At 45.7% G+C, this 22,945-nt stretch overlaps 1 protein-coding gene across 4 annotated transcripts in view; it reads left to right on the forward strand.

The window, feature by feature from the left end:
• Nucleotides 1-1,191: 1,191 nt before the first annotated feature.
• SERTAD4 (SERTA domain containing 4) overlaps nucleotides 1,192-22,945 on the forward strand; it is a 63,129-nt gene continuing 41,375 nt past the window's right edge. Inside the window, exons 1-2 of one of the 4 annotated variants that reach the window (XM_069233953.1) lie at nucleotides 1,192-1,540; nucleotides 10,683-10,871. In XM_069233953.1, the coding sequence (XP_069090054.1) occupies nucleotides 10,700-10,871 (172 nt within the window). In that variant the 5' untranslated portion in view covers nucleotides 1,192-1,540; nucleotides 10,683-10,699. Of the gene's footprint in view, nucleotides 1,541-2,210; nucleotides 2,426-4,398; nucleotides 4,491-10,104; nucleotides 10,361-10,682; nucleotides 10,872-22,945 lie in introns of those variants that run through there. The other 3 variants (XM_069233954.1, XM_069233956.1, XM_069233955.1) reach the window with 3 other exon arrangements.

A 22,945-nucleotide genomic window follows, 5' to 3' on the forward strand; every position in this document is an offset into this window, starting at 1 on the left:
TTATTTTGCATACCATGGAACCTTAGGTTGAACTCAGCATATGCAAATCAGTCTTGACCCTCTTCCAATAGGAATAGTCCAACCTTACCTGCCATGTCAGGTCCTCCTTGCTCAGGAATATAAGCATCCTAAGACTGCTTTTGCTGTTATTAGGGCTTATGAGCTGGGTATAGCTTGGTTTCAATGGCAGTGTGCATGGGACACATGCCTGGGCATATCCATCCCACTTAAGGTGTTGCACAGAAGTATACAAAAAAATATGGATAGAACTCCTGAATTCATCTCAGCCACTGGTAATTACTCTGGGTCGCATTCCAGTCCACTGTTATTTTACACACCATGCCACAAGAGTTTGGACCCTGCCATACGCAAAACAGTTCAGCCCGAAGTGGCAGACCAGGTCCCCCTGAACATAAACTCAAACAACCCAAACAATACAAACTGAAGGCCTCAGGCACACCTAAGGATTTTCACATAGGCACAGGAATGATTTTCATTGTAATTAAGTACTTGTTCAAAAATCCATCTATTCCCTATTGGAACTAGAAGAAGCCATTTATAATTGGTAAACTGGAATTTAGAATTTACACCAGAGTTAGTATTGTTGAAGTATCTCTGAAACTAAAGTAGGCAGCCCTATTTTGGAATGGCATCGGGGCTTCAAGTCAATAAAATCATGTCTGGTGATTACTGGGCAGCATTTCAACAGTGACTCAACTCGGTGAAGTCAAGTGACTATTCTTTGGTGCTTTGAGTGGCATCGGGACAGGGGATGTGTAACTGGTTCAAAGACAGTATCAACCCAGTTTTAGAAAAGCAGGGCACTTAGGCAGTTGTTTGCCCACACATCGGGAAAAAAAACTTCGTTTCACACACCTCGGTTCACATGGAAAGCATAAATGCAAGGTGTTAGACGGCGGGCGGAATAAATGTCCTGTGTTGTTCGTCTGATGTTGTGTAATGCTTGCCCTGGCAGAGCTTACGGTGTGGGCATCGCCGCAAGCAAGGCAAAAAAAAGAAACATGGAAGAAAGTGCCGCAATAAACCTTAATTGCCGTGACCACCACCCAGTCAGAGGAAAAAACACAACCGTAAGATCCTTGGAGTGTCTTGAAAATGTCTGTGGCGAGGCTGAACGTCTGGTGGTTGATCAGCACAGACTGGAGAGCGCGGGAGGGGGGCTGCTGGGAAGGAGGGGGCGGCCTCCCGCGGAAGGGAAGGCAGCAGTGTGTGGAGCTTTGAGAGAGGGAAAGAAAAGAAAGAAATGCGGCTGTCATATTCACTTTCTAACCCTGGGGGCATACTGAAAAATCTCTCCTATTAAATCCAGAGGGAAATGTAAAACAGGATTTACTGGTTTCACACGCTGGCTGCTCGGCTAAAACCCATCATTACCATAACCGTCGGGAGAAGCGGAGGAGCGAGACCGCACCCCGTGCCCTGGATTCGCCCCATGCATGCCCCGCGGGGAGCCAGCAGACCCCGCCGCCAGCCCGCAGAGACCCTGACCCGCACCCAGGCGCTGCAGCACACACCACCGGTAAGAGGGCTGGAGCCGGCAGCGTGGGGGCGCCGAGGGCGGCGTGCATGCGTGCGTGGCACACACCCGCAGCTGCGGGGAATGTGGACAGGTGGCGGACGTCTTGCCGGGGCTAGACACGCGCTGCCTCGGACGGTGCGCAGTCCGCCCTTGTCCGGTGCCACCTGACGGGGTGGCACGAGGTCCGGGGGGACCCAGCCTCAGGGGCTCCGGTGGTCTATGAGAGGGCGAGGGTGATGCTTCAAGTCGATCTCCCGCCCTCTGAGCAGACACCTTTCAACAACGCGGTTACACTGCTGGGAGCCCCCCTGGTGAAAACAAAGCAAGACAACAAACTGGGTACACTCGGTGAAGAAGGGGGTTTGGGGGGGGGGGGTATCAAGACTCGATTTTTTGCACGAAGAGTACAGACCCAGCAGCTATCTGTCAGGGGCCACCCGAGTGGTGGGTCCGTTCCATTCTCATTTAATGGTTTCTAAAATATAAAACCAGACCAATGCATTGCCAACGCCAGTGTAGACCAGCGGTCCCACGTCAGAGGACGCCCGTTCACAACGTTAGCTGTTCGAGACCTGCGAGGACGTGTGAACTCGATCTTCATTTTTTTGGGGAGGCGGCGCATCTTCCACGCCCCTCCGTGCTCTGGCCAGGCAGACTGCTTCGTCTGCAGCAGCTCTCCTCAGGTCTGCCCTCTTCCCGAAGCAGCCAGCTGTGCACCGAGCTTAGCACAGACTGCCTCTCTGGCACCGTCTGGCACCACACTTCCTGCAGCAGACACTTGTTGCACGCTGCCCGCTCACCTCGATTTATTATGAGACTGAAATCTCGAAATCTGCGCGACTCATGACTGCAAAGGAGATTCCGAATTATCCAGTATTATTTGAGGTATGAAGTAGACCTTGCCTGTATGACACTTTTTATGCACTTTCGCCCAGGAGGGTTGCTTTTGCGCTCTTATCTTCCTCAAAAAAATGGGCCTATTGAGTTTTAACGTATGCTTCCAGAGTGAGTCATTTCCGAGGAATCCTACTTTTAGAGTTGATTCCCCTTAGAAGGAAACTTGGAAATGAAGAATTACAGCCTCTACGTTACTAAATACAGCTGACTGACAGGCGGGGGAGCTCCTCGCGATACTGCGCAGTCTCGTTTATCTTCTGGTAGACACCGGCTTAAGGAAACAACGCAGGCCTACACGCTTGAAAACATTGACAGGAGATACTTCATTTATTAATGCTGGACTTCTGTCAATTCTTAAGTGTCACAACCCCAACCAACCTCATAAAATCAGGTCTTGCGTTTAAGGGTACCTACTTACTCTAGGGCAGTCTCAATGGTCTTTAGTGATTTCTGTGACTTTGAGACACAGATGCCCTTCTTCAAACAAATATCACACATGTGAACTCTTTGACCTCGAGATTTTCGTGACAGTGAGTAGTAGTGACTGCTGTAAGAGAACCAAGGCTTTTACAGTGGTAAAGAAAAAAAGACGTTGAACCAGGGCCATATGGCACCCTCCACTTCAGTCCTTTGGTGGCTGAAGAAACAAACGGTACCTGCCTGTCACATTACAGCGCTACAACAGTGTCACCTTAAGTCACCTTTGTGACACTAGGCACCAGAATTCACTTTGTAACACTGGACAGTGTGAGTACTGTAGTTTACTACTGCTGTTGCAGACCCTAAGGACATATTTCAATTCAATCGAATAACCAACTTATTGCCACCTATTTTTAAATGTACGTTATACAGCGTTTTTTTGTTTATGACCTGTGATAACTGTGCTAGTTAACCTGCTAAATAAAGTAGCAGAATTTCATTACTGCTTGTCTCGTTAAACTCTATTCACGAGTCAAGCAGTCGGTCCTATTTCACATATACTAGGTTGGGTCCTGAATTTAAAAATAAAATACAATTTGTGAATCCCAGTGCTGATGTTAGCCATGTGTTTACAGTTATGGTGGGAAACAAAGTTGGTAAAATATCGGCAGTTCAGCAGGATTGAAATATCACCTATGATTGTACCGCACTGTGAAGCCTTAAACCAAGTGGATTCACCAAAGACACTTCAGCCCACATCAAGGCACTGTGCCATATGTTAGGAAGTGTTTATAAACACATGGTCTAACTTACTTGAGCAATACATTAGGTTTTTACCTCATTACACAGCTTCTCCTAATTTGTGGGCACTGTTCCTGACTGATTGAAGGTCAACTATCATTTCCAGCTTAATTTACTGATGTGATAGAAGACATCATAGGTAAGCCAGGGCCATCAGATGGCTGCGGGTGAGTGAGCACAACTGTGTATCACACATTTGGTGCCTTACAGCTCCTAGGTGTTGGAATGCACAACGTGGCAAACTTCACTTAAAGTAAATACACTGTGATCCCTCAAAGGACAACTGTGCATCATCAGATTCGACTTGTACACCGTGCTATCGATCCAGCTCCCCACATCTTGGTTTTTGTTACCAAGCACTGGCAATGCCCCAGTAGCACTTGTGATGTAACCTATGAACATGATTCCTGTTTGAGACATTACCAGCATAAAGAAATGCAAATGTTGTTGCAAACCCTGTGGCTCAGGAGCTGTTTGGCAACCTTACTGCTCTCCCGCCTGACCAAACTGATATGCTCTTAAGCTATCCCCAGCAGGCACGCCGTAGGAAGTGAAGCAGTGCTTTACTGCTCTGCATGGGAAAGGAGGCGCCAGCAATACATTGTTATACATGCCAAGACTAGCTTGCCTACTTGGCATTCTTCCTCGGCAGTGAACAATACCTGATTGTATTTTATCACGCACAACTGGGCCCTCATTTCGCAGTGCTTCTCAAACGTCTGCTATGCAGCAAGCATGTGCTGAGTTTCGACGGCCAGAATCCCATGCAAAGAACACGCAACAAGCATGACAGTGCGAGGCCGTCCTAAAACTTCTCTTTCACAATGTATAGGTAATTATCACATCTGATTTGTTATGACTCTTCTGAAAACCTTTTAAGGGGCACATTTATCGATAGTTCGCACAGCATAGCATGACTTGCTGTGCTGCGTGAAAGGGCAGGATTGCGCTATATTTAAATTAAAATGGCGCATTTCTGTCCTTTTCTTGCGCTGGCGTCCTTTTGGCTGATAGCGCCAACGCAGGCACACTTACACCGTGGTGCAACAACGGTGCCTGCATTGCAGACAGGATTGTTTTTCCGCAGGAAATGGCACCTTCCTGCACAAAAACAATCCTCTGAGGCATTTTCCTCTTTCTATGTGTGCTGCAGTTTGTAGCACACATAGAAAGAGGGAAAAGTGAGGAGAAATAAAGATATTTCTCCCCATACTCTTCACCTAGGGAGGCTAGCATTTTGACGCATTCCCAGGTCTATCAGTAATGGTAAATCTGTGAATGCGCCAAAATCCATGGGTGGATCCGTGGGAACACCCACGCTCCACCCACGGAACACCTCCCTAGGCAGAGTAGTTGCATCGCCTTTGCACCCCTTTGCTTGGTGCAAGGGCAACGCACCTACTTGATAAATATGCCTCCGTGTATTATTCATGTTCCAGACAAAACTCCTGTCAAGCATATTGACCCAATTGAAACATTTAGCACTCATATTAAAGCATAAATAAATTAAGCTACCATTTGGAACAGTGGTAGTGCACCGTCACCAGTAATAAAGAATTTCCAATTCTTTGATTTGAAATTGTGCAAATCTTTTTCTTTTTTTTTTCTTTCCTCTCTCTTATCCAATAATAATCTTGGTCAGGTGCGTTGATTTGTAGCCTGCTGCTTTCTTCTTGATGAATACGAAGCTACCAGTGCTTTTAAACTGCACTTATGACTTTGGTAACACAGGTATTTAACCCACCCACGATATACACAGATTACAGCTCAATTTTTAATTATTCATCCATATGAATCTTCTCTGTACCATAATTATATGTGTCTTTTCTTTTCCCACACTAAATACCGAGACAGTGAGAAATATGTCAGTTTGAAAGTCGTAATGCTTGCCCTGATTTGAGAACTCAAAAAATGTGGTGGATGGGGATTTTTTGCACTTGGAGTGACAAAATACAAAATATAGAAAATGTGTTGGACCATTAGGAAGCTTTATGGAGCGTGTGTAAAAGCAACGACTCCTCACTGGATGTGTTGCATAGCTATATTGAAAACGGTTGTGGGAATAGCACTCTTGCATACAGAGCTTAGAGCCTCGTCTGAAGTGTTAGAGCATATTCGGGGAGAAGCGGAGTTGGAAGGTGTGTTGGATCCTGTGGTAAACCCAGGCTTCCAGCAATAGAATGTTCAGTCAGGGATTGCTTTTAGAGCATCCCTCAATCAACTCTTTACAACCAGCATCTCCTCTATGTGAAGAAGCAACACACTTCCTACATAGGGTGCTTGCACTGTATAAATACAATTGCATAGTACAATAGCAGAGTATACATTTACATTAAGAAAGTCAATGAATATTACATACTTTACAAAAGTCATAAACCCTTAAGGAATAATGGCTGTGCACTTTTTAAATGTATCCATCATGACAATTGAAGAGGTGGATGGGCCGGCCCCTGAAATCCACTGAGTCATCCTAATGTGCACGTTCCTCTGTGATCTTCTGTCTCCTGGGTGGCCAATGTCTATGCATTGTTCCAGCCGTTGAAACCTGTAGCTACGTCCATAAGGCAGTTTCTAATGTTGGGACATGAGATCAAGGACTGCAAAAAGTAGAGGTTAAATCTAAATATTAGCCTTTAAAAATAAACTTCTATGCAAGAGCTGTTGAGTTCTCACAAGCCTAGTGATTTTTATGAAAATTGTCAGGCGGGAAGCAGTTATTCTTGAATGAATGCACAACTGATGCTACAGGGATAGGCATATGTATGTCCACAGAAAATACAAACTCACCGACAAAACAAGCTAGGTATTTATATGTATGTGACTTTTGCATAGTGGGTGAAGTTTGGGATATCCAAGTGTATGGTGCTTACAGTTTGGAATGCTGATATTATCTGTGTGCAGTGTGCTATTGCTACTTTGATACTACATTCCTCTTGGCACTCCCTAGGGCACTGGAGGCCTGTGCTTGCTCTAACCCTTAAAACAGCTGGATTAGAGGGGTTTCAAAGTGAGCATATCTGGCTGGCCGTCACAAGACATCAAGCCAAAGGGACATGCGCACTTTGAACTGAAGTGCTGAGGCAGCCCACCCGCCTCCCTGCTGCTGTCACTCAGCAGGCCCCGCTCCATCCTGACACTCAGTTCGGGATGGGTGGATGAAAAATAAAATGGCAATAAATTAACTTTATTACCATATTATTTGTCAGCTGTGGGCTTTTGGGGTCATTTTATTTCGCGGGGCAGTACTCCTCCACTCTAATGGAGGAGCTGTCTACGGTCATAAAGTAACCCAGTTGGTAATAGTGCATGAAGTAATACTTCAAGCTGTTAAGGCCGGCACAGTTGCTTGTATTTTGTATTTATCGCAGTTCACACAGTGAAAAGTGTAGATGGAACGTGACTCAGACTTGACAACTGTGTGTCACCTATGTTGGCACCACTATTATCTTGTTTTCTTTATACGCCAACTAATTGTGTAGCCATTAACCTCTAGGTGGATCTATCACCAATGCTCTGGTTGTACCTGGAAAAAAAGTATGAATGCTATGCCTTAACCAGAAAGCTCAGTCGTTCAGTACACACAATTGCTATCTACATCAAAATCAGGATGTTCAAATTGTGGTGTGCACACCCTCTACTACACTGGAATGCCTCCACTTGTACTCACAAGCTTCGATGTCTCCAGGCCCCTTCAAGAAAGGAAGTTCCATAGCTCTTGTATGTGTTTATGTTGGTTTGTGCGCTTAGATACATATAGGCAAACATCACTGTACAAAACAATAAACAATAAAATACCACTGTAAAAGACAATTTACCTGAACTAGTAGATATACACAACTGCACAGAACAGTAAAACTAAACAGATAAAAAAAACTAAAAATACCAGCATATAGCATTGCACAAGATGCAGGCATGCAGCCAAATGGCAATATACATTAGCAAGCATTACACAGCTGAATACAGGGAGTGCAGAATTATTAGGCAAATGAGTATTTTGACCACATCATCCTCTATATGCATGTTGTCTTACTCCAAGCTGTATAGGCTCGAAAGCCTACTACCAATTAAGCATATTAGGTGATGTGCATCTCTGTCATGAGAAGGGGTGTGGTCTAATGACATCAACACCCTATATCAGGTGTGCATAATTATTAGGCAACTTCCTTTCCTTTGGCAAAATGGGTCAAAAGAAGGACTTGACAGGCTCAGAAAAGTCAAAAATAGTGAGATATCTTGCAGAGGGATGCAGCACTCTTAAAATTGCAAAGCTTCTGAAGCGTGATCATCGAACAATCAAGCGTTTCATTCAAAATAGTCAACAGGGTCGCAAGAAGCGTGTGGAAAAACCAAGGCGCAAAATAACTGCCCATGAACTGAGAAAAGTCAAGCGTGCAGCTGCCACGATGCCACTTGCCACCAGTTTGGCCATATTTCAGAGCTGCAACATCACTGGAGTGCCCAAAAGCACAAGGTGTGCAATACTCAGAGACATGGCCAAGGTAAGAAAGGCTGAAAGACGACCACCACTGAACAAGACACACAAGCTGAAACGTCAAGACTGGGCCAAGAAATATCTCAAGACTGATTTTCTAAGGTTTTATGGACTGATGAAATGAGAGTGAGTCTTGATGGGCCAGATGGATGGGCCCGTGGCTGGATTGGTAAAGGGCCGAGAGCTCCAGTCCGACTCAGACGCCAGCAAGGTGGAGGTGGAGTACTGGTTTGGGCTGGTATCATCAAAGATGAGCTTGTGGGGCCTTTTCGGGTTGAGGATGGAGTCAAGCTCAACTCCCAGTCCTACTGCCAGTTCCTGGTAGACACCTTCTTCAAGCAGTGGTACAGGAAGAAGTCTGCATACTTCAAGAAAAACATGATTTTCATGCAGGACAATGCTCCATCACACGCGTCCAAGTACTCCACAGCGTGGCTGGCAAGAAAGGGTATAAAAGAAGGAAATCTAATGACATGGCCTCCTTGTTCACCTGATCTGAACCCCATTGAGAACCTGTGGTCCATCATCAAATGTGAGATTTACAAGGAGGGAAAACAGTACACCTCTCTGAACAGTGCCTGGGAGGCTGTGGTTGCTGCTGCACGCAATGTTGATGGTGAACAGATCAAAACACTGACAGAATCCATGGATGGCAGGCTTTTGAGTGTCCTTGCAAAGAAAGGTGGCTATATTGGTCACTGATTTGATTTTGTTTTGTTTTTGAATGTCAGAAATGTATATTTGTGAATGTTGAGATGTTATATTGGTTTCACTGGTAATAATAAATAATTGAAATGGGTATTTATTTGTTTTTTGTTAAGTTGCCTAATAATTATGCACAGTAATAGTCACCTGCACACACAGATATCCCCCTAACATAGCTAAAACTAAAAACAAACTAAAAACTACTTCCAAAAATATTCAGCTTTGATATTAATGAGTTTTTTGGGTTCATTGAGAACATGGTTGTTGTTCAATAATAAAATTAATCCTCAAAAATACAACTTGCCTAATAATTCTGCACTCCCTGTATATATTGAATCCAGATTGATGATTTTGATCTGAGGACCGGCAGTTTGATTGCTTGTCAGACATTGATGCAGGTTCTTCCAAATCGCAGGCCTGCAGGGGAAGCTAGAACATCAGCGGGCTACATAGAAATTAAGTATTTTCTCCTTTTAGAAGATCCTTGGGTATTTACCAGTGTGGAGACTGCCGAGTGTCTAGATGGTGTCTTTTGTGAAGGTCTTTTCGACTAATATTTTGATGCCTGTATAAGTATCGATTGTGCTGTATGCAAGTGGGTCAGCTATTTTTTAGGAAGCATTGCTTATACATTTTTGGTACACAAACACCAAACAATGTTAAGAGTTTTCAAAATTCAAATTATTATGTCATTAAAAACGTTATAAAGTTTATCATATATGTTCAAAGGTGCACACAGTTATGTTGGTCGTGAAAACTAGGGCTCGTGAAATGCACTTGGCCATAATGTGTACTAGTTGTCTTCTAGGCGCAAAGTGTAGTTCTTGGACATATACTCAACCCTTACATGCCCTTTCAGTGTGCCTGTCTCTGCCAGTTTAAATCTGGATGTTAACGTGCTGAGCACGTTTTTAAGCACTCCAAATCCTGGCTTCATCACTTCGTGACAGAATTTCAAGCAACGTTAGAGACGAGAAAACGAGGAGGGGAACTGCTGCTCTTGGAAATGGTCAGGGATTAAATCCATGAGAACATATACAGCTAGTGAGGGAGGAAAGAAATTCGAACGGAACAGACAGGAGGGAAGAAGAGTGAGAGGGCAAGTGTAGCAGAGAGATAGTTGACTGAACGAGGGCAGAAAGGATACAGGGGGGCAGGAAGAGCGAGGGGGAAGGCTAGACACGTGAATGCCCCTGAAGCGGCAGCTCCTGTTTAATATTCCGCTTGCTGTCTGTGTTGTGCTTGGCTCCTGCGGGACTGGAACTCACAGTTCGAAACTGGAGCCAATTTTCTGTCTTCATCTCACAATGTTTTGACTGGAGGCAGATCCATTTTAGTCCGACTTGAGGCCAGTGGAAACAACTCACACAGCTTTCCCGCCTCAGTCTTGCGGAGGAGCCCTTCACCAAGGTGGCTGTTGCGTAGATGAGATGTGACGGAATGGAAAGCAGGACAACCGCAAAGGCTCGCGCCGTGTGAGGGAAAATCCGGTTTGCTTGCTTTTGGTATGGCGGTCAGTTTACCTCAACACTGTCTCTTAGACGAGCATCTGTGGCTTGTCTGAAAATAGATGTCTATCTACTTGGCAGCGGGTATTTGTGTTTTTGCCAGTGTGTTCCTTGCTCTTGTGCAAGAATGTGCTGAAAATGTAAATGAAGTAAACCACACTGCACCACTCTCAGCGGTTTTTGACACTAAGGGTACATCACGGGCCCAGGATGTGAATGGTTAAATGTATTTTTGGATTGGATTGAAAACAGACTTGCAAGTCAGATGTGCGCTCCTTCCTAAAAGACCGCTGACGCCCTCTTTCACCTTGTTTCGCAGGTTCGAGGCTGTGAGACATGACTCTGGTTCTGTCCATGAATAGGTTCTGTGACCCCATTGCCTCGGAAGGAGCCGCTGACGTCCCCGAGTACCAGAGCCTGTGGGAGTCCGAGTGTTACAGCAGAGCCAGCGCCTCCGACGCGCTGCACGCGCAGCACCCGGACAGCCGAACATGTCACCCCTTCTCAGGTACGTGCCCTCCACGCGCCTCCCTCGCTGCGCACGACGTGTCCGTGCGTCAAGCGCGAACGCGTCGCTGACTCTAGTAAATGGAATGGTTGCTGTTCGAGTTCAAGCGTGTTGACTTAGTGGAAAGTGAAATGTATTAGCAGGCTGGGCGAGCACCCGGCTTCTGGTGGAACATATCTGGAGTAAATAACATAGGACGCTTCACCTAAGCAGCTGCCATTCTGCGCACACACGGATTGATCCATTAACATGACAAAAGAACGGCACGGTGCCACCTCCACGCGGAAGGGCTGTTCTCCTGTTCCATACTCCGGAATGGATTGTAATTCTGCACAGTTGCAACCAATAGGAAGCTTTTCAGCTACCTCAGATTCCGTGCCAAAGCCGGTTGCTGCTCTAGCAAAGCATTATGCAGCCTTAATAGGTGCGCAGGAAGTATTGGCTGTGCACCACAGGGGCGAGAGCTCTCACACAACCGCCACATGCCGAGATAAACAGGGGTAGGCTTTCAGGAGCTGATGGCTCCACTTGTTTCCCGTAGTCCAAAGTAAGTATACATACAATGAATCTCTTAAATGTAAAAATAGTCTGGGCAAAACTGGATTGTGGCAGTAGTTACAAGTCAGATTAATCCGTACACAGGCCCAGTACCCATCCCCACTTATACGAGACCAGCCCTACGAATGGTTAAGGACCTTACTGACCTGGGTCCAGCGCACTGAGCCCTCCGCCTCGCTTCTTCCCTCTCTCCCCTTCACCAATTTTCCTTCTCTCCTTCACTTGCTTCCTCTGCTCTATACCTGTCATTCCCTCTGTCCTTCTGCTTTGTCTGCTTTTGTTCTTTATTCGCCTTGTGCCTCAGTTTTATCTGCGTTTGCCTGGTTCTTGTTCTCTTTTATGCCTCTGTTTTGTCTTCTGCCCATTGTTGTGCCTCTTTTGTCTGCTTTACCCGTTCTCGTGTTTCTGTTTTTTCTGCCTTTGCCCCTTTTCATTTACCCTTGTGCCTGTTTTGCCTGCTTTTGCCTGTTTTTCAATCACTTTTGTTCATCTGTTTTGTCTGCTTTTACCTGTTTTTCATTCACTATTGTGTTGGTTTTGTCTGCTTTTGCCCCCTTGTGCCACTGTTTCGTCCCTGTCACGTCCTCCTGCTGTGCCCCTTCTCATCCTCCCGTCCCGCCCTCTCTGCTCCCCCTCCAAAATCTCCACCTGCTCGTTACTTGTCCCTCGCACCTCTCACTCTGTTTCTGCTCCGCTGCCAGCTGCGTTCTTCATCAGCCACGGACACACTACTGCCATGCCAAAGGCACACCAGAGGCAAGCCCGTCTACGCCCGTCTGCATCCAGTGCCAGAATTCCTAGTTCTCTCACAACTCCACCACACTATATGCCCTCAACCCCAGCCACCACTCAACACTCTGCTGCTATACTGCATCACACAACACAGAGGGAGCATTCATCTGCACGTCCTACCACTTGCCCTGTACCACACTATTCACAGCTCCAATACCTGCTAAGAACACACCAGCAATGGCTAATGTCTCACTCACTTCAACACTGTCTATAAAACACTCACCCGCTACCCACACACCAATATTATGCATGCGTCTTAACACCTGCTCACTCAGCAAACATGCCACAGAGATCTGGGACCTGCCGGATGACATTGCCCCAGACAGTGTTACTCACAGAAACGTGGATGACCATAGCATCAACACCAAACATCACGTTGGCCATCCCTGCTAGGCTAGATACAAGATCATTAGACAAGACTGCCAACACAGACCTGGAGGAGGAGTTGCTATCATCTTTATGGACATCTTTAACTATGCCACCTCCACAGAATCTGGACTCAACTACATCAAACAGCTCAACTTTAAACTCCAAATTACAGTCAACTTCACCCTGGGTGGACCCCCAAATTCACCAACATCACTGACTTTGTTGCCCCATTAGTCATCTGCTTGAGTGCATTCATCCTCAGTTTCCATCTAGAGGACCAGACCGACCCCAAACTCAGCCACACTCCTAGACAGCATTGAAAACCTCAGGGTAACCCAATACATCTCGGATCCCACCAACTCCTTGGTACACATCCTGGACCCCGTTTTGACGTCCTTCAACAAAATCATGGTGGAGACACACATGCCCATCAAATGGACCGACCTCATCAGAGTTAGTTTCACAACCAGCACCCATCACCTCAGAATAACCTCCGCGAAGGGCCCAGCATGCTGACACTAAAGCACATTAGCTGAGGTGGTTAACACTTCCACCTTCCAAAAGAAGCAACCGAAGCACACAGCCACCTAACATGCAACATCGACAACTTCAACAAATGGATCACTGCCTGTGCCGACACCCCGGCTCACCGCAAATGCAGCCACATAGCAAAAACAAGAACCTGGACCAGCTGGCACACAGTAGATCTCAGAATGACCAAAAGACACTGCAGACAACTAGAACAATAGCGGAGAACAAGCCAGGGGGAAGTAGAAAAAGAAGCATTCAAATCAGCCATGAGACCGTACCAGCATTAAATCTGAGAAATCCAGAGGAAGGTTGTAGCGGAATGTATTATTAGCAGCTCCAAAACCAGCTAAGAAATGTTCGCTATAGTCTAGGATTTTACCACACCAATAGCAGCCACCAGCAAACTCAACCCAAGTCGAGCACTAAGCGATGACCTCATAGAAATCTTCTGCATCAAGATCAAAACAACATACAGCAACATTGCCCCAGCACTGGATCCCTTGAACATTCCCAGACGTCTCCTGGTCATGGACACTATCAGCATTAATAAATCACAGCAATCAAGAAGACAATGCATTTCAGGGCCTCATCAGACCCTTGCACCCATCACCCCTTCAACAACAGGAGAACCCCCCCCCCCATCAGTAAGGCCCCCAGCCCCATTCCTTAACACCTCTGTCAACACTTTCACTCTTCTGGAACCATGCATCTATCAATGCACTCTTGAAGAAGCCCCTCAGTCAGCCCAGCCAAACTCGCCAACTACCAGCCAATATCCCTCCTTCCTTACCCAGCCAAGGTCATGGAGAAAGCCATTAACAGAAACCTCTCCGACCACCTCACCAACAACCAGCTTCTTTATGCCACTCAATCAAGCTTCAGACTGAACCACAGCACTGAGTCCACCCCCATCGTAGCAACAGATGACACCCGGATGATCCTCGACAGAGATAAAACCACATCACTCATCCTTCTTGACCTCTCTGTAGCCTTCAATGCCGTCTCCTATCCCATTCTGATCAGACAACACCATGGCATTCAAGGACATTCAAGGACGCGCCTATTCGTTTCAGTATGTATTCGAGCATTTTTTAAAAGACCCCATGTTGCAATATAAAGAGAAGTTCACAAAAACTTGCAAGACAATTTACAAAAAAGTACATTAGAATAACATATATGCAAAATGTCAACCTGATGGAGTTCAAAACCTCAAATTTATAGACAAAAAGTACACGTGTCACTATAATTAGCACCTATTTCAATATATTTTTTATTAAGGTTTCATATGTTGAGAAGCTAAAGCCTGATAGTATTCTTATTAAATAGGCATTATAAAGTATTGATAACACTTATGGCTGTACCAAATATCTCTTGCAGTGGACAAGAATGTAATGGATTCATATTTTGTTATTTGCAGGCAGTGGCTTATGATTTCTGCACAGTCTCTAGTGTGATGGCCTGTAGATATTTGGTAAATCGTGCACCCCACTAGGCTGTGCACTGTTTTCACTTTTGTTACTTTGAGGAGCTGTTTCGTATTGTGTTCTAATTTGAAGTTGCATTGTGTTGTGCATGGAAGCCATTTTGTGAGTGTCCTAATGTGCCATTATTGTCTGCCATCTTGGGTTCATCAACAGTCTAGTTGTCCACATTTCACAATGTGCAGGCCTGCCCCGGCTATTTAAGCACTCTTGCATCCTGGCCATGCATCTTAATTTTGGATCATCTTGTGTTTTAATCAATTAAAACATATTGGGGTAATGACCTTTGTTTGTTCATTGATTTCCTTACATTTCCATACATTTGTATGATCTGTCAAACAACTTATTTTGCATTCCATCTAGTATTACAGTCCATACATTTTTGGCAAGCAGTGCTGCCAACTAGTCTTTGTATCCTTTTCTCTTTGGCTAGCGATTACTTTAGGCAGCTGCTTTGTATTGTGTCCCAATTTAAAGTTGCATTGTGTTTTTCATGGAAGTAGCTGTGTGAGCATCCTAATGCACCAATAATGATTGCCGTATTTGGTCAGTCAGTCATGAGCTTGTAGAGCTCACTACTCACCCATAGGGTCTCAAGGCGCTGGGGGGTGGTGGGGTGACCTCAGAGATCAGCCAAAGAGCCAGGTCTTGAGGTCTTTCCTGAACTGGGTCAGCGATGGCGACTGTCTGAGGTGTAGTGTTAAGGTGTTCCAGCCTTTAGCCGCTAGGTAAAAAAAAGATTTTCCTCCAGCCGAGGACTTCTTTATGTGAGGTATGCTTGAATGTGACTATTGGGACGAGCGTAGAGGTCTGGAGGGGGGAGTACCTGTTGATGTGGCTGTTGAAGTAATTGGGTTCGTTGTTGTGGAGGGCTCTGTAGGCGTGTACAAGGAGTTTGAAGTTGATCCTCTTCTCGGTGGTGAGCCAGTGGAGGTTCTTCAGGTGTTCTGTGATGTGTTCTCGGTGGGGGATGTCCAAGACGAGTCTGGCGGCGGCGTTCTGAATCTGTTGCAGCTTGTTCAGGTTATTTTTGGCACTTCCAGAATAGAGGGCTTTGCATTAGTTCAGTCTGCTTGTTATAAGGGTGTGTGTCACGGTTTTCCGGCATTCTGTAGTTATCCATCTGGCTATCTTTCGTAGGAGTCGTAGGGTGTGGAAGCAGGTAGAGAAGATAGAGCTGACCTGCCCGCTCATGGTGAGCAGTGAGTCGAGGATGACGTTGAGGTTGCGTGCATGGTCTGTAGGGTTTGGCGTTTGCCAAGTGTTGAGTGCCACCATGAGTCGTCCCAGACTGATAATGAGGGTCCCAGGATGAGGATCTCAGTTTTGTCGGAGTTTAGCTTGAGCCAGCTTTCCCTTATCTGGGTGGCTACCGCTTCCACCCCGTCTCCGAAACACTTCCCGGCTGTTGATGGGTTTTGGGACAGGTAGATGATCATCTGGGTGTTATCCACGTAGGATATGATATTTATCCCGTAGTTCCTGACAATGTGGGTGAGCGGGGTCATATAGATGTTGAACAGCGTGGGGCTTAGCGAAGATTTTTGGGTTACTCCGCAGTTGATGTCGGTGGGTTCTGACCGGTGAAGTGGGAGATTGACTTTCTGTGTTCTGCCTGTCAGGAAGGAGTGAATCCATTGAAGTGCCTTGCCTCGTATGCCTGCTGCGTGGAGTCTAGCGCATAGTGTATGGTGAGATACTGTATCGAAGGCGGTAGAGAGATCGAGAAGGATGAGGGCTGCTGCATGACCTTGGTCGAGGAGGAAGAGAATGTCGTCCATGGCTGCGAGCAGGGTGGTTTCGGTATTGTGGTTGGTACTGAATCCTGATTGGGAGACGTCTCTCGATGGGTTGGCGTAGTTGAGTGTTGATTGCTTTCTCGGCGACTTTAGCTGGGAAGGGTAGCAGTGCGATGGGGCGGTAGTTTTTGAGGTCGGTCTGGTCTGCTGTGGATTTCTTTAGAAGTGGGCGAATCTCAGCACGCTTGAAGTCTTTGGGGTAGGTTGCTGCTTCGAGGGAGCAGTTGATGGCCTTGCGGAGTTTATGGTGCGATCGCAGCGCTGGCCTTGTTGAAGATATAGTTGTCCACAATTGACTATGTGAAAGCCTGACATTGGCTACTTAAATACTCTTCCATTATAGCCATGCACCTGAATTTCAGACCATCCTGTGTTTTCATCAATTTAAAGCCATTGGGCTAGTGATGTTTGCTTGTTAATTGATTTACTTACATTTCCCTACATTTGTCTAATCTAGTAAATATAAATTTTGCACTCTGTCTCTAGTCTGCTGACCCATAGTTTTTTGGTAAACAGTGTGGCTCCAAGTCTTTTTCTGTTGGTTAGGGATTCCTTTAAATCAGAGAAGGTGAAGGAGGGATTGCTTGCAATTTGTCTAACTACTGGTAATTGCTTGGAGTAGCATTCCAATCCATCATTATTTTGCCCACATGCCACCTTAGTTTGAACCCAACCGTATGCCAATCAGTCTGGACCCTGCTCCAGTAGGATCAGTCCAGCCTGAATTGGCAGGCCAGGTCATCCTTGAACCACAACATGAGTAACCTGAGATCTGTTCCGTTCTGATTGGGCCTCGTCAGTCATGGAAAGCTTGGTTTCAGTGGCACAGCGAGCACGGGACCCACATCTGGGCATACCCTTGTCACTTACAGTGGTACATCAAAAACACAAAAGGTGATGGGAGGAACGCTTGCAGTGTGTCTAACCATTGGCAATAAGTCGGGTGACTTTAGACATCTGCTTCGAATTGTGTCTCCCAATTTAAAGGTGTTCTGTGTTTTTCACTGAAACCTGTTTTGGAGTTTCTGATGTGCCGATATTGAATTCCATTGTTGGTCTAGTTGTCCACAATTCACTATGTATGGGCATGTCATCATCTATTTAAACATTCTTTTACTGCGCACATCTCCCTGATGTTTCATAGGCGTGTCAATGGCAAGCCCATCTGCATCAGTCAATGCCTAGGTGCCACCAACTCTTTGCCAGATTGCCCAAACATGCCAAGAATATGAGATAAAATATAGACCTTACTCTCCAAAGGTCACTGTATTTGTCTCCCACCTCAGTAACAATGTCTTCAGCTACCACTGAAACCCATAAAGAACCAGTATCCTTTACCACTCAATGCCCTTGCAAAGTGTGTCCTCTGATGTTTATTTAACCCCTTCGCTGCCAGGCCTTTTCCCCCCTCAAGCGCCAAGCCTTTTTTTGGCTGTTTGGGGCAGTTTGCACTTAGGCCCTCATAACGTTTTGTCCACATAAGATACCCACGCCAAATTTGCGTCCTTTTTTCCAACATCCTAGGGATTCTAGAAGTACCCAGACTTTGTGGGTTCCCCAGAAGGAGACCAAGAAATTAGCCAAAATACAGCGAACATTTTGTTAAGAAAAAAAAATGGAAAAAAGGGCTGCAGATGAAGACTTGTGTTTTTTTCGCTGAAAATGGCATCAACAAAGGGTTTGTGGTGCTAAAATCACAATCTTCCCAGCTTTCAGGATGCTTTCAGCCTCCTTCCAGTTAGTGACAGAAATGGGTGTGAACTCAATGTTGGATCCCAGAAAGCTAAACATTTCTGAAAAGTAGACAAAATTCTGAATTCAGCAAAGGGTAATTTGTGTAGATCCTACAAGGGTTTCCTACAGAAAATAACAGCTGAAATAAAAAAATATTGAAATTGAGGTGAAAAAACAGCCATTTTTCTCCACGTTTTACTCTGTGACTTTTTCCTGCGATGTCAGATTTTTAACAGCAATATACCGTTACGTCTGCTGGATTCTTCTGGTTAGGGATATATATAGGGCTTGCAGGTTCATCAAGAACCCCAGGTACCCAGAGCCAATAAATTAACTGCACCTTGCAGTGGGTTTTCATTCTATGCCGGGTAAACAGCAATTCATTTGCTGAAATATAAAGAGAGAAAAACAGGTAACAAGAAAAGCTTTGTTTTTCCAAAATGAGCACAAGATAAGGTGTTTAGAAGCAGTGGTTATTTGCACATCTCTGAATTCCGGGGTGCCCATACCAGCATGTGAATTACAGGGCATTTTTCAAATAGACGTTTTTTTTACACACTGTCTTACATTTGGAAGGAAAAAATGTAGAGACAGACAAGGGGCAATACTACTTGTTCTTTTATTCTGTGTTCCCCCAAGTCTCCCGATAAAAATAGTACCTCACTTGCGTGGGTAGGCCTAATGCTCGCGACAGGAAACGCAACATGGACACATCACATTTTTACATTGAAATCTGACGTGTTTTTTGCAAAGTGCCTAGCTGTAGATTATGGCCTCTAGCTCAGCCGGATCCTAGGGAAACCTTCCAAACCTGCACATTTTTGAAAACTGCACACCTAGGGGAATCCAAGATGGGGTGACTTGTGGGACTCTCTCCATGTTCTGTTACCCAGAATCTTATGCAAACCACAAAATTTGGCCAAAAAACACTTTTTCCTCACATTTCGGTGACTGAAAGTTCTGGAATCTGAGAGGAGCCACAAATTTCCTTCCACCTAGCGTTCCCCCAGTTCTCCCGATAAAAATGGTACCTCACTTGTGTGGCTAGGTCTAGCACCCGCAACAGGAAAGGTCCCAAAACACAACGTGGACACATCACATTTTCACTTAGAAAACAGAGCTGTTTTTTGCAAAGTGCCTAGCTGTGGATTTTGGCCTCTAGCTCAGCCGGCACCTAGGGAAACCTAGCAAACCTGCGCATTTTTGAAAACTAGACACCTAGTGGAATCCTAAATGGGGTGACTTGTGGGCTTTCACCAGGTTCTGTTACCCAGAATCCTTTGCAAACCACAAAATTTGGCAAAAAAAACAAATTTTCCTCACATTTCGGTGACAGAAAGTTCTGGAATCTGAGAGGAGCCACAAATTTCCTTCCACCTAGCGTTCCCCCAGGTCTCCCGATAAAAATGGTACCTCACTTGTGTGGCTAGGTCTAGCACCCGCAACAGGAAGGGTCCCAAAACACAACGTGGACACATCACATTTTCACTTAGAAAACAGACCTGTTTTTTGGAAAGTGCCTAGCTGTGGATTTTGGCCTCTAGCTCAGCCGGCACCTAGGGAAACCTAGCAAACCTGTGCATTTTTGAAAACTAGACACCTAGTGGAATCCTAAATGGGGTGACTTGTGGGCTCTCACCAGGTTCTGTTACCTAGAATCCTTTGCAAACCTCAAAATTTGGCCAGAAAAACACTTGTTCGTCACATTTCGGTGACAGAAAGTTCTGAAATCTGAGAGGAGCCACAAATTTCCTTCCACCAGCGTTCCCCAAAGTCTCTCGATTAAAACGGTACCTCACTTGTGTGGGTAGGCATAGCACCTGCAACAGGAAATGCCACAAAACACTATCTGGACACATCAAAATGATCAAACACAAAACTACCTGTTTTTGCTGGGGGGCGGGAGGGAGAGGGGGAGGGGGGGCACCTGCATTTTTGGTCCTGGGCTCAGCAGCCATCTAGGGAAACCTACCAAACCCAGACATTTCTGAAAACTAGACACCCGAGGGAGTCCAGGGAGGTGTGACTTGCGTGGATCCCCCAATGTTTTCTTACCCAGAATCCTCAACAAACCTCAAATTTAGCAAAAAAATCACCTTTTTCCCACATTTCTGTGTGGGATCACCGCCCGGGACAAATTTCCTACCACCCAACGTTCCCCTCAGTCTCCCAGTAAAAATGATACCTCACTTGTGTAGATGGGCCAAGTGCCTGTGACAGGGAAGAGCCAAAAACATGTCGAAATTGAGAGGGAACCAAAGCGAGTCCAAAAGGGCAGTTTGAAAAAAATCATCTTTAGGCTGACAAGTGCAGCAGAATTCTTATTGATATAGATGAGACAATGTTGGCTGGTAGGAATTTTGTGGATTCCTGCAGATTCTGGAAGGTTCCATCACAAAAATGTGGGAAAAATGTGTGATTTCTAGCAAAGTTGGAGGTTCACAGGGAATTGTGGGTAAAAAAATGGTGCGGGCTGCATGTGAAGCACGCCACCCTGGAATCAACCAGATGTTTAATTTTCAGATGTGTCTAGGTCTTGTGGATTTTTCTACATGGCAGCATCCCGAAGTCCAAAACGTCCAGCCCCACCATTCCAAGTGGGACGATTTTGAGAGTTACCAAGCTCTCATGGCCCAAATGTAAAACCAAAACCCAAAAGAATCAAATGTCCTCTTGCTTGCCATGGGATAAGATGTTTTAATGCGGGGGGAGAGCTGAAAGACTGTTACCCTCATCAGTTGGGGTGGGGGCAAAACCAGGCCCATACTGGTTGGTAGCCACCACCCACTATTTTTTGTTGTTTTTTAAATTCTCTGTCATCTAGTACACTTTCTGACCCCACCCGGGGTGTGGATCAGGGGTAATTGCCAAATCTGCCCACTGGTGGGCAGAACAACTTTGGCCCCATTTATGGCCATACCCCCACCCTCTTATTTTGAAAAGAAAATCTTCCCTGGTCTCTGGTGGGCTTTCTGCCCTCCCTTGGGGGCAGATGGACCTTCCAAAAATAGGCCAATCTGCCTCCAAGGGGGGCAGATATGGCCAACAGTAATGTGCCCCCATGAGGAGCGACCCTTGCCCAATGGGCCGCTCCCCTTATGCTTAAAATTATAGGGGGCCTAAAATTAATTTGCGACCGTTGCCTAAGGGGTCGCTCCCCACTCATAAAAAAATAAACAAATTTTTTTTTTATTCTTGGTGTCTAGAGGTTTTCCAGTCCCTCCTCTCCCCCTCCAGGGAGCGGTCCTTGCTCCCATTATGTGTAAGTATGAAAAAAATATAATTCCCTGGTGTCTAGTGGTTTCTGGCCCCCCGGGGGCAGAGCGGCCTAATTGTATTAGGCTGATCTGGCCCGGGGACGGGGGCAGAAATGGCCTAAAATAATTTGCCCCCCCAGGGAGAGACCCTTGCCTAAGGTGTCGCTCCCCTTATGCGTAAGTATGAAAACAAATTCCCTGTTGTCTAGTGGTTTCTGCCCCCCTGGGGGCAGAAATGGCCTAAAAATAATTTGGCCCCCCGGTGAGAGAGACCCTTGCCTAAGGGTCACTCCCCACACATAAAAGAAAAAAATGAACACAAGATGTTTTTATCCGTGGTGTCTAGGGGTTTTCTGCCCCCGAATGGCCTAAAAATAATGTGGCCCCTCCCCTCATGTCCATTAAAAAAAAAAAATCCCTGGTGTCTACTGGGCATTTCTGCTGCCCGATCTGCAGAGACATGAAAGGAAAGGCCTTTCCTTTCCTTTCATGCCTCTGCCAGCCCCCTCCTCCCAAGTGGAAGAGAAATGCTTTTGCATACTTCCAGCGCGATGGGAGGTGACCTCTGATGAGGTCAGCACGCGATCGTATCATCAGACGTCACTGGCGGGGTCAGAGGGGGTCTGGGGTGGAAGGGGAAGCGATTCCCCTTCCAGCCCTGACCACGGCCCTAGGGGGGAACGCTTCCCCCGAGGGCTGGTAACCGGACATAATGGTTACGTCCGTGGCACCTGAGAGACACAGCCATGGACGTAACCATTACGTCTATGGCCGGCAAGGGGTTAAAACCTCTTTCAAACCCTGACAATAATGCCTTGTTATGTAATGAATGTTCAGCAATTAAACATAGACACAAACTTACAGACCTTATCGACCTGCATCAACTTGACCTGTTGTTTTTGACATAAACCTGATTCACCGAGGATAGTGCTCCTTTCTTGAATCAGCTGGATCATCCTAATTTTACAAGCCTTAGAAAGGATAGCTCAAAGAACATCAAAGGCAGCGTAGCGATCGATTCACATGGCACATTGAAGATCAACAACTGAATTCCAATGTAGAAACACTTATTAGCATTTAATTGAAACCTGCTATCCTTAGTTGCATATCAATTTACAGACCACCAGACTCCCTTCAGTCCACTCTCACATCCATGTACTAAAAGATGTTAGCTTTAACTATTGATAGACAACATTTGGAGCTCTTTGTGAATTTAAACATATGGCTCAAGGCTTCCTTAAACAATCCAACAAATTTCAGAAATAACGCAGCCACCTTAAATCTTAAACTACTAAACCAGGTGTGCGATCACGCAGACCATAAAAGTTGAATGTCATTTTTGCCTCAGCTGATTTAATTACAGTGCACAAACCACCCCTCTATTCTGGTCTTGTCCCTTTGGAATTGCGTTTCACATACAATTACCAAAATCTGTTGGTAGCCATAAATCATTGGCATCAACCAGTAGGTACAGATGACATCTTTTCATCTTGGACCAGATTGCTGCAGAATTAATAAAACTATGGGCCCAGCGAGGCACATCAACCTTAGAT

This window comes from Pleurodeles waltl, chromosome 5 (genome assembly GCF_031143425.1).
Source record: "Pleurodeles waltl isolate 20211129_DDA chromosome 5, aPleWal1.hap1.20221129, whole genome shotgun sequence".
NCBI lineage: Eukaryota > Metazoa > Chordata > Amphibia > Caudata > Salamandridae > Pleurodeles > Pleurodeles waltl.